This window comes from Notolepis coatsorum (assembly GCF_963971535.1).
Source record: "Notolepis coatsorum genome assembly, chromosome: 1".
Taxonomy (NCBI): domain Eukaryota; kingdom Metazoa; phylum Chordata; class Actinopteri; order Aulopiformes; family Paralepididae; genus Notolepis; species Notolepis coatsorum.
Window position 1 is genome coordinate 296,799,462 of NC_140165.1, and position 12,950 is coordinate 296,812,411.

General features: G+C 45.0%; 1 protein-coding gene across 1 annotated transcript in view; it reads right to left on the reverse strand.

The window, feature by feature from the left end:
- LOC311225271 (neurobeachin-like) overlaps window positions 1-12,950 on the reverse strand; it is a gene marked incomplete at its 5' end in the record, with an annotated part of 544,672 nt that overhangs the window by 206,714 nt on the left and 325,008 nt on the right. The window contains 3 exon segments of the mRNA XM_084310493.1: window positions 7,831-7,954; window positions 9,683-9,764; window positions 10,762-10,870. Of these exon segments, the coding sequence (XP_084166619.1) occupies window positions 7,831-7,954; window positions 9,683-9,764; window positions 10,762-10,870 (315 nt within the window).

A 12,950-nucleotide genomic window follows, 5' to 3' on the forward strand; every position in this document is an offset into this window, starting at 1 on the left:
ATAGTGATTTAAGGACTTGCTGGCCTAGCGTCAGCGAAGCGTCGAGAAACGAAGAGGGACAAAGAGGAGTTTTCCTGGAGTTCTCAGCAGAGGGATCCACCGATCCACCCAGTGCTAAGCACACCATAATCCTATATTTCCCTCCCACTCTGCTATTCCCCTACTATCTCGCTTCCTCCCTACAACCTTCTCCCTGCCACTCTTGACACCACAATGTGCCTCATACCTATATCCACAATCTGCTCCTCCAGAACTGACTCTACCCATCCACGCCAGTTTGCTAGCAACCCGGCAAATCTCTCCTACCCTCCTACAGCCACTAATACACCTGTCACAGTACGGGGAGGCTTATGGAATTGTCAATCAGCAGTCAAGAAAGCTGACTTCATTACTGCCTACGCCCATAGTCTAAATCTGCAGCTCCTGGCTCTAACTGAGACCTGGATAACTCCCAATAACTCATCAACACCTGCAGCATTATCTACAAACTATAACTTCACTCACACACCTCGACCCTCCAGACGGGGTGGAGGCACTGGCCTCATGACATCTCCTTCATGGGCTTCAAACCTAACACAACTCCCAGAACTGTCACTCTCCTCCCTCGAATATCATGCAATATCTGTCTCTAATCCTTTCAATCTCACCATTGTTACACTCTATCGCCCTCCAGGTCCCCTCGATCACTTCATAGATGAGCTGGACATGCTTCTAAGCTCCTTACCGGAAGATGGTACCCCGCTCCTTCTATTGGGCGACTTCAACCTGCCTGACTCATCTCAGTCGGTCCCAGTGGTCTCCCTCCTACAACAATTTGACCTGACTCCCACTGCCATGCCTCCCACCCACAAAGCAGGCAACTCCTTGGATCTCATATTTTCCCGTAACTCCAGCATCATTAACACCACGGTAACTCCCCTACATGTATCTGACCATTCCTTCATATCCTTCTCACTAACTCTCATGCTTAACCGAAAGGTCTTCACCCCAACTCAAACCGTCTCACTCAGACGTAACCTGGCCTCCCTATCCCCCTCCACCCTCTCCTCTGACATAATATCCGCTCTACCTTTGAGTGACACCTTCTCTGCTCTCCCCACAGAGATGGCAACCTCCACCCTCCTCTCAGCCCTTGCAACCTCCTTTGACAAGCTCTGTCCCCTCGTTGAGAAACCTGCCCGCCGTTCCCCACCCAGTCCATGGCTGACGGATGCAGTGAGAGAACAAAGACAGGTCCTGAGAGCGGCTGAGAGGAAGTATAGAAAATCACGCCTCACTGCTGACATCGACACATATCACAACCTCTTGTTAACATTCTCCAAAACCATTACTAATGCCAAAGCTTCTTTCTTTCACCATAGGATCGAGGCCTCTGCCAAGAATCTTCGCAAACTGCATGCTACCATGTCCTCCCTCCTCACTCCCCCCCCACCCCCTCCTCCCTCATCTTTTTCTGCCGAAGACTTTGCGATCTTCTTTGAGGAAAAAGTGGTGAACATCCGCAGCTCCTTCTCCCAACCCCCACCCATTCCAAACGCTGAATCGAGAACCTCATCCTTCACTCTGTCATCTTTCTCTCCCATTACAGAAGCCGAGACCCTGACACTGGTAACGTCGAACCGTCCGACTACATGCCAGCTGGACCGGCTACCCTCCCCACTCCTCCAGACCATAGCACCGGACATCCTCCCATTCCTAACTGCAACCATCAACTCCTCACTCAACTCGGGGGTGGTCCCCACCTCCCTAAAACAAGCCAGAGTCACGCCCCTCATAAAAAAACCAACCCTGAACCCCACCGTCATAGCCAACTATCGTCCTGTCTCTCTTCTCTCCTTTCTTTCTAAAACACTTGAACGTGCTGTATCCAACCAACTTACTGCTTATCTCTTACAGAATGACCACCTAGACCCCAATCAGTCTGGCTTCCGGACTGGCCACTCCACAGAAACGGCCCTCATTGCGGTCACAGAGGCACTTCACTTAGCAAAAGCGAAAGGCCTCTCCTCTGTCCTGATTCTCCTAGATCTATCTGCAGCCTTCGACACAGTCAACCATCAGATCCTCCTCGCGGCCCTCGCAGGAATGGGAGTGGCTGGATCTGCGCTGACATGGCTGACATCATACCTCAACGACCGCTCCTACCAAGTGTCATGGAGAGGGACTCTGTCGGCCACCCGCCCCCTCCGGACGGGTGTCCCCCAGGGCTCGGTCCTAGGACCCCTTCTCTTCTCCCTCTACACTAAATCACTGGGTAACATTATCACGTCTCATGGCTTCTCATATCATTGTTATGCCGATGATACTCAACTCTTCCTCTCCTTCCCTCCCTCAGATATCCACGTCTCTGAGCGGATCTCGGCCTGTCTGTCCGACATCTCCGCCTGGATGACGACCAACCACCTCAAACTGAACCTAAGCAAAACAGAATTGCTCCACCTGCCGGCCAAATCCTCCCCCCTGACCGACCTCTCCATCACAGTCGAGAATGCAGCTGTGACCGCGTCCCCGACCGCCAAGAACCTTGGTGTTGTCCTCGACGACCAGTTGAACTTCTCTGCTCACATCGCAGCGACAACCAGAACCTGCAGATTCCTCCTGAGCAACGTCAGAAGGATACGCCCCTTCCTGACAAAAGAAGCCACCCAACTCCTCGTCCAATCAACAGTCATCTCCCGCCTCGACTACTGCAACGCACTGCTAGCTGGCCTCCCGGCCACTGCCACCAAGCCTCTTCAACTCATTCAAAACGCAGCGGCCCGCCTGATATCAAACCTACCGAAGTCGGCCCATGTCACCCCACTTCTTAGGGACCTGCACTGGCTCCCCATTGCTGCACGTATCCGCTTCAAGGCCCTCGACCTAGCATACCGTGCAGCAAAGGGAACCGCTCCCGCCTACCTCCGGTCAATGGTCTCTAACTACACACCCTCAAGACCCCTACGCTCTGCATCTTCTGGCCGCCTCAGACCTACTCCTATCCAAGCTCCCGGAGGGTCATCAAAGAGAAGCCGCCTATTCTCAGTCCTTGCCCCACAATGGTGGAATGAACTACCCATCCCAGTTAGGACAGCCGAATCCCGTCCAATCTTTCGCCGTCGACTAAAGACTCACTTCTTCAACCATTATCTGAAATGATTAAAAAAAAAAAAAAAAAAAAATCTAACCCTGACTAACCTTACTGTCATGCACTTGTCCTAATAAACTAACCTACACTGTAACACGCAACACTTGATGAACATTGTTACTCAGCTGATAGAGTTGTACCCTTCTTGCTGTCTTGTCGTACAGAACTTGTAAGTCGCTTTGGATAAAAGCGTCAGCTAAATGACTAAATGTAAATGTAAATGTTAAACCCTAGCCATATTTTTAGAAAGTTTGGCTAAAAGTACATACCCAAGTATATGGAAGATTGCTCCACATCAAGGTCCATTTGCATGTTCTTGGTATCTAGGGACATCTATGGACCTCAGGGAATGTATTCCCAGTGTCAGAAATATTGTGTCTGCTACTATGCTTGAGTAAATTGTAATGAACCAAAGGAGAATTGGTTAAAACATGCTAACATAGACCAAAAGTTAAAAAGTGCCACTGAGCTAATTCAGCACCTTTTTTCTCAAGTCAATCAGCTGCAGATTTGACTGCGGCTGTGTGAGCTGGGTAGTGTAGTTTTATGAAATGTCTACGTCCATTGAAAGCCCTGGGTCTCCTCTTTCTTAAGACTACAACAATTTCATGACCGTGTCATGTCCTCGTGTCTAAATCCGGTGCAATGCGTGGAGATTTGTATAAGCTCATATTTCGCTAATAAGACTTAAAATAATTGATAAACTAACGTAGTGCTGAAAATATACAATTTGACTGCTGTTTTTATAGGGTTAGGGTCTTTACTCTTGGCTACATTTGAAAAAGAAACGCAACAAACCGGTACCGGTATGATCGGAGGTGAGCATCGGACGGCCCGACAGCGGGCTGTCACACACGCGCGCGCACGTCGCGGCACTTTGCCCTCGTCTGCCGGCTCCAGGCTGCGTTTTCGCCGGTCAATCAATACATTGTTGGAAAGTTGAATTTGCCACCTTTCGATAGTCACCCCACTCAACCTATTGCGTGCTTCCAGTCTCACGTGTGTCATTTGACAAGCCATTCGGACAAGTGACCACGTCCGGTTTGGTCGGGTCCTGACCAGTCACTGCTGATGGCGAAAATGATTGACCACCTTTGTAGCCAATGGAATTCTGGAGCCAACGCTATCCCATGCAGGGGCTGATCGCAACGAGAAAGGGTAGAAGAAGCCAGGGAAGTCCTTTGTTTTGACTAGAGCCTCGGAATCAATGGAAGCTGACGGCCATTTTGGATAATAATGCCGAATTAACGCCGGTACAGACATTACAAAAACGTGGGATTGCTATAAACTTTGGACCTGTACTACATAAGACTTTAGCCTATGGAACCGTTATGTTTTCCAGCTCCTACCTCTCAGCTGGAACTTAAAAACAGGCATCTGGCAACCAGGAAACAGAAATGTGAGTATAAACAACTTTTACTTCAGTTTGTTCAAACCTCTGTTACTCTATTTCATTAGCACTCAAAGTAATTTTTCACTTCAGAAGCTTCAGGATGTTACCTTTCAAAAGAGACTAGACTCATCCATGTGCTATAAGTATAAAGTATAATACATCGCAAATGACTTTGGGTATGCAATCGTCAAAAACTAAACTAGCCCCATTTTTGCCCGATGCATATGTAGGAACTAAAGTGAAAATGTATCTCAGCAGGGGTCCTGCATCTAATTTTTTGTACAGGTGCATGAGGGAAAGAGACAAAGAGAGAAAGAAGGTGAGCGAGAGAGAGAGAGAGAGAGAGAGAGAGAGAGAGAGAGAGAGAAATAAAAAAGAATAAGAGAGTGAAATAGAGAGAAAGAAAGACAAAAAGAGTGAAATAGAGAGAGAGAAGCAGTGAAGGAAACATCTGCTGTTCGAGGATGTGACGTAGCATCTAAGGATGACTTTGCACAAAGAGGAGCCCATTAACCAGGAAACAACAAGGGGGCAACTGTAAAAGATGTGTCTTTCTCTTTGATACGTTAACCCCTTCACTACCACACTACAGCAGGTTAACCCTTTCACTACCACACTACAGCAGGTTAACCTTTCACTACCACACTATATCAGGTTAACCCTTTCACTACCACACTACAGAAGGTTAACCCTTTCACTACCACACTACAGCAGGTTAACCTTTCACTACCACACTATATCAGGTTAACCCTTTCACTATCACACTACAGCAGGTTAACCCTTTCACTACCACACTACAAAGGGTTAACCCTTTCACTGCCACACTACAAAGGGTTAACACTTCCACACTACATATGGTTAACACTTTCACTACCACACTACATAAGGTTAACCATTTCACAACCACACTACAAAGGGTTAACGCTTTCACTACCACACTACAAAATGGTTAATGTTTTCACTACCACAATATAGCTGTTTAACCCTTTCAATACCACACTACACGGGGTTAACCTTTCACTACCACACTACACAGGGTTAACCTTTCACTACCACACTACAGAACATTAAACTGGACTTAAACTGGAGAAGTCTGTATTCATTGCACACATTGCAACGTAGTCATGCAGTGACAGACACACATAGGAAACATGCATTTCTTTGAGTCTTCCTTCTGTAGTGTGGTAGTGCAAGGTTAATCTTCTGTAGTGTGGTAGTGAATGTAGTGTGGTAGTGAAAGGTTAATCTTCTGTAGTGTGGCAGTGACAGGCTAACCTTCTGTAGTGTAGTAGTGAAAGGGTTAACCTTCTGTAGTGTAGTAGTGAAAGGGTTAACCTTCTGTAGTGTAGTAGTGAAAGGCTAACATGCTGTAGTGTGGTAGTGAAATGTTAATCTTCTGTAGTGTGGTAGTGAAAGGGTTAACCTTCTGTAGTGTGGTAGTGAAAGGTTAACCTTCTGTAGTGTGGTAGTGAAAGGTTAACCTTCTGTAGTGTGGTAGTGAAAGGCTAACCTTCTGTAGTGTGGTAGTGAAAGTGTTAACCCTTTGTAGTGTGGTAGTGAAAGTGTTAACCTTCCGTAGTGTGGTAGTGAAATGCTAACCTTCTGTAGTGTGGTAGTGAAAGGCTAACCTTCTGTAGTGTGGTAGTGAAAGTGTTAACCCTTTGTAGTGTGGTAGTGAAAGTGTTAACCTTCTGTAGTGTGGTAGTGAAAGGCTAACCTTCTGTAGTGTGGTAGTGAAAGGGTTAACCTTCTGTAGTGTGGTAGTGAAAGGTTAATCTTATGTAGTGTGGTAGTGAAAGGGTTAACCTGCTGTAGTGTGGTAGTGAAAGGTTAATCTTCTGTAGTGTGGTAGTGAAAGGGTTAACCTGCTGTAGTGTGGTAGTGAAAGGTGCATCTTCTGTAGTGTGGTAGTGAAAAGTTCATCTTCTGTAGTGTGGTAGTGAAAGGGTTAACCTGCTGTAGTGTGGTAGTGAAAGGCTAACCTTCTGTAGTGTGGTAGTGAAAGGTTAACCTTCTGTAGTGTGGTAGTGAAAGTGTTAATCTTCTGTAGTGTGGTAGTGAAAGGCTAACCTTCTGTAGTGTGGTAGTGAAAGGCTAACCTTCTGTAGTGTGGTAGTGAAAGGTTAATCTTCTGTAGTGTGGTAGTGAAAGGGTTAACCTGCTGTAGTGTGGTAGTGAAAGGCTAACCTTCTGTAGTGTGGTAGTGAAAGGTTAACCTTCTGTAGTGTGGTAGTGAAAGGCTAACCTTCTGTAGTGTGGTAGTGAAAGGCTAACCTTCTGTAGTGTGGTAGTGAAAGGTTAACCTTCTGTAGTGTGGTAGTGAAAGGTGCATCTTCTGTAGTGTGGTAGTGAAAGGTTAACCTTCTGTAGTGTGGTAGTGAAAGTGTTAATCTTCTGTAGTGTGGTAGTGAAAGGCTAACCTTCTGTAGTGTGGTAGTGAAAGGCTAACCTTCTGTAGTGTGGTAGTGAAAGGCTAACCTTCTGTAGTGTGGTAGTGAAAGGTTAACCTTCTGTAGTGTGGTAGTGAAAGGTTAATCTTCTGTAGTGTGGCAGTGACAGGCTAACCTTCTGTAGTGTAGTAGTGAAAGGGTTAACCTTCTGTAGTGTAGTAGTGAAAGGGTTAACCTTCTGTAGTGTAGTAGTGAAAGGCTAACCTTCTGTAGTGTGGTAGTGAAAGGGTTAACCTTCTGTAGTGTGGTAGTGAAATGTTAATCTTCTGTAGTGTGGTAGTGAAAGGGTTAACCTTCTGTAGTGTGGTAGTGAAAGGCTAACCTTCTGTAGTGTGGTAGTGAAAGGGTTAACCTTCTGTAGTGTGGTAGTGAAAGGTTAATCTTATGTAGTGTGGTAGTGAAAGGGTTAACCTGCTGTAGTGTGGTAGTGAAAGGTTAATCTTCTGTAGTGTGGTAGTGAAAGGGTTAACCTGCTGTAGTGTGGTAGTGAAAGGTTAATCTTCTGTAGTGTGGTAGTGAAAGGTTCATCTTCTGTAGTGTGGTAGTGAAAGGTTCATCTTCTGTAGTGTGGTAGTGAAAGGTTAATCTTCTGTAGTGTGGTAGTGAAAGGTTCATCTTCTGTAGTGTGGTAGTGAAAGGTTCATCTTCTGTAGTGTGGTAGTGAAAGGTTAACCTTCTGTAGTGTGGTAGTGAAAGGTTCATCTTCTGTAGTGTGGTAGTGAAAGGTTCATCTTCTGTAGTGTAGTGTGGTAGTGAAAGGCTAACCTTATGTAGTGTGGTAGTGAAAGGTTCATCTTCTGTAGTGTGGTAGTGAAATGGTTAATCAGGCGGCCGGTGAGCGAGAGGCAGGAAAGTCTCACCTTCTGTTTTCGCGGCTGTTGCTGAACAGTTTGATCATGTCGGACAGGAAGAGGCGCCGCACCTCCATCAGCTCAGCGTTGGGGGCGGAGCTCTTCAACGAGGTGGCCACCACCTTCAGAATCACTGATGCCACACAACACATAGTGCACACACACACACACACACACACACACACACACACACACACACACACGCACACACACACACACACACACACACACACACACACACACACACACACACACACACACACACACACACACACACACACACACACACACACACACACACACACACACACACACACACACACACACACACACACACACACACACACACACACATTTAATGTCCACATAAATGGCAAGGCAAGGAACATAAACTTTGTAAATTCAGTCAAATATACTGAGGCCTTTCAGTTACATTATGGGCTCGATTGGCAACCAGATTGGACCATACAACAATATTACACAGATATAATAAATAAACTAGTGCTGTCAGGCGATTACAAAAATGTATCTAATTAATCGCATTTTAATCACATAACCATTTTAGCCCTGATATTTTATATTCTATAATCATATTTCAAATTGCATGTGTCCGGATGTCAGAATTCAGTACTGTATCTACAGAACATTCTGTTTAATCATCTTCCCTTTATTCATTTGCTTAGATTGTTCAGGTCTGGTAAATAAAAAAATAAAAAGATTGAATTGATATTCTCATTTGGTTCATTACAATTTACTCAAGCCTTTAACAGACACAGTATTTCTGACACTGGGAATACATTCCCTGAGATCCATAGATGTCCCTAGAATCAGATACCAAGAACATGCAAATGGACCATATATAAAAAAGTTTGTAAATGTTTATTCTACGTTCTTATGGAATGAATGAGATAAAAAAATAATATGTATAAATATATATTTAATTTTATAAATTTTGAGTTAATTTTCATAACGCGATAATTAGCTGTGTAATTAATTAATCTAATTAACACTAGCACAGCCGACAAGGGGTCAAATGACCCCTAGGCATTTTCAATAAATGTATCCTCGTCACTCGGTCGAGCTCCAGCTCTGTCACTCAATGACTTTTCCTAAAAGTACCCGTTTTATCTGGCATGGTTTCTGAAATTTCAAAATGACTTCAGGAAAATGTAATTAGAACGTTATTCCACATATGGGCCGTTGGAACAGACGAAAGTCACAGCACTTTGCGAGCGTCTAGCACAGGGGTGGCCAACCTGTGGGGTCCTGCATCTCTTCCATCCAAAAAAAAATATATATACAATTTTTATTATTATTTTTTTACGTCACTCAAACCTGCATTTCATTGTGGCAAACCTCATATTTTTATATTCAGAGGTAATTATATAGTTTACACTGTTTATTTTTCTCATATTTCTCATTATAAACTGTCGGGTCATCTGACCCGTTCCTGGCGGGAGTGGCATTTTCTCCATGGCTGTGCTAGTGTTAACGCGATAAACTGACAGCCCTAAAATAAACACAATAAAAAAAAGAATAAACACACTCCTTCACTCACTCACCCACACTCACTCACTCACTCACTAACCCTAATGATCACAGTAACAAGCTAAATCAGGATGTTGAAAATGTCCACATTTGGTAGCGTGTCCTGATTAAATAGTTAAATTGTTCAGATTTTTCACATAAACAAGGTACACACTTTCACACTCACACACTCACGCACTCACGCACTCACGCACTCACTCACTCACTCACTCACTCACTCACTCACTCACTCACTCACACGAAACACCAATACAGATGATCAAACTGTCAACGCACAAAGGCCACTCAATCCTCCACATGACAACAGGCTTACTTGGGTTCTGGATCTTGACCGTGGAGTCGGCCTCAGGATGTGGCTTGTGAACGACCTGTGTGCACACCTGCTCTGTGAGGATCTGGTGCGGGAAAGAAAAGAAAAATAAACACGCAAATGTAAAGATAACAAATACTAATGAACTGGATCGCATTGAATAGCCCTCGGGACCCCCGACTCACCACGCTGTGGTGGGTTATATCATGGGCCAAATGGACATAATGATCTACCAAATGGTAATCAAATAATTGGAATATTCTTTTTGGAATCCGACCGGCCACAGGTAAGGACAATTTAACGTCAATTTCAGCTTGATCGTGCAAGGATTTCATAGCCATCCCCCTGATCAGCGTATGTTGTGGTAATAACGAATTCCGTTATTGGCAATCAATTAATCAGAATCGACCCCCCCCCCCCCCACCTTTCATGGATTCATGATGGAACATAATACCGACCATATGCATTTGGATTTTTAACTCTAGCGTGTGTATGGACGAAACGCCAATGGATTTAACGTTATTAGCATTGCGCCTTATAAATAGCCTCACAGGAATTAGCCCTGATCATTCCAAAATAACACTCATATTCACCAGGGTATAAAACGGGAACGTATTGATTGGAAAAAAAAATATTTTTTGCATCTTGAACGGAAGGTTCATACTGTCAAATGACCATGATATTGTATCCATAGCTATAATATAACATATAGATTTAGCTCTACAAACAACGTGATGCACAGTGAAAGTTTGTAATGGAAAGCTGGCGTTCCAGCCACATTCCAGCCACATTCCAATGGCTATGAATGTGTTAAAACCGGTCTTTCCATGCTCAGTCCTAGCATAAGGACACCGTGTTAAACGGGCATAATTCGTATGCCCGATGCCATATTATGGCATCGTCTCATATCGGTCGCAGGCCCCAAGAATTTTTACGGATTCTCAATCACGGCAGTCACTGTGATATCGGCAAATATCGTACCGTATCGTCCAAAGAATCAATAATAATATGGTATCATAATGGAACATGTGACTGACACCCGTAGCTGTGTGCTCACAGGGAAGTGTTGTTTTCTTGTTTACCTCATAGAGCGTGTTGTAAGTAGTGACTGTCACTGTGTTGGTGTGTAACATCAGCCTCTCCCCCAGGAGAGTGAAGAGACTGTGCGTGTGCATGATCTCCACCTTCCTCCTGTTGGAAGAACACACGCACGCACACACACACACACGCACACGCACACAGACACACACACACACACACACACACACACACACACACACACACAATAATGATTATGCCAAACTGCAAACTTCAGGTAAAGCATTGAAAGTGTCAATAAGCAGCATGCGGCCTGGCTCCCTTTGCATCCCCACTAGGAGCTGGGAGAGAGATGTGAGAAAACAGCCCGCTGTCGTCGTACGTTTGGGGAAGGATGCGTCGCGGAGGTGTGCGCGGGGTTAATTAAGTCACCCTGTCACAAGGAACGGCTGGAGGATGCAGCGGAGGCACCCGCGGGTGAGCGGGTTCAACGGTGACAAACTACCTCGGCAGACATCACAGGGCTTGCTGTCACCGCGCTGAGTCAAAGTGGCAGCGCTCTACCGCCACGGTCTCCAGGCGGGCGGAGGGACTCTCTCCTAGTAACAAGGTGACTATATCGGGTAGTTTGGGGCCGGGCGGGCTGGGGGGGGGGGGGGGGCTTTCTAAAAGGTAGACATATGGAAATGATGGGGTAAAGGGCAGAGCGATGATTCATAACCAGCCAGGGCCGAGCTCAGCTCATAGGAGTCTGCTCACGTCAATGAAGCGCGGCCGCGGTGAGGCTCAGAGGAGCTCTGGCCTTGTTCAAAACGTTCAAACAGAAGACAGAAATGACTTTTCTCCCTGTAGACACGGTCTACAGGGAGACCTGCTTGGAAATAGCATCATATTCAATGTTGCATAGAAGAGGTAATTTTCGCGTTTTCTGATGCTTGTATCTCGCCGCACCAAGTCGGGTTTGGTCACGTCGGGTTACATTTAGCAATATTTTATCAGTGTATGGATTTATAGAAATCATGCCGTCGGTGTGATTCTGTGATACAAATTCGTGTTTTTATTTTATTAGTATCGTTTTTTTCTTTTTTAAGGAATCGTCTCACGCACACCTTGCAATACTCCCACGTACGCCTAGGCGGGCACACGTACCCCTCGTTTGAGAAACGCAGATCTAACAGCGTCCATTAAGTGAAATGTGAAAGGCACGTAATGTCACTGTGAATATGAAAAAATGCAGTATTGTGATTTGTAGAGTGAAGTCGAGGAGGGGGGCAGGGTGGATTGAATATTCCCTACTGTGAAGATAATAGAGAAACAGGTATTAAAACACAACACTATAACAGAGCAAACACATGTTTCTATTTCAAAAGATGTAACAGATGGTGTGCGAAACTAACGGACGTAACAATAAAGAAGGCACTCTTGGAGGGTGTGAACATGAGGAAAACCAAGGCACTCAGCTTTTAGTGAAAAAAATATCAAATGCCTTTATTTCATTGGCATTGGTTCTAAAGACGGAACATGATTAATAACAATTCTAATCATGCTCCGTCTGTGGACGTTGCCATGGAAATAAAGGCATTCAATTGTTTGATCAAGTGTTTCTTCTTGTGTTCTTTGAACTACTGTAATATTCATTATTATTGGGCTACGGTGAATAGCTGGCTTTCAAACTATGGTATGTCTCATCATGTGTTCCTCTCTTCCTCTCATTGTCCACTGTGTGGTAAAAAAATAATTAAAAAGCCATTTAAAATAATTATTTAGAAAATTGTGTTATCAACCACCCTGTGTTAGATGTCGATCCAACAATTCAGAACATCGTGGACTTAATGGAATATGCTGCTATTACGAATGCAACTATTGAAAATACCCCTGACAAGACAGAGTATCTTTAAATCTTCACCGGCTGATCCTAGACTGTGTAGTCTGCATAATGACCAAGGACTGAGGGGTAAGAAATGTAAGAAAGCTCTCTAAGTGAGGGGGTTGATGAGGAGGCTTCCATAGAGCCCAGGCCTCCCACGAGGATAGGGGCCTTTCATTTGTGCCCCAGGCAGTCTAGTAGGGAGGCTGGGCGTTAAAGCCTGCCCCTCTGCTCCCCTAGTCAGCAGGCCCTGATAACACCTCAACACCTGATGCCTCGCTACACACATAATGCTCTCTCTCTCTCTCTCTCTCTCTCTCTCTCTCTCTCTCTCTCTCTCTCTCTCTCTCTCTCTCTCTTTCGATC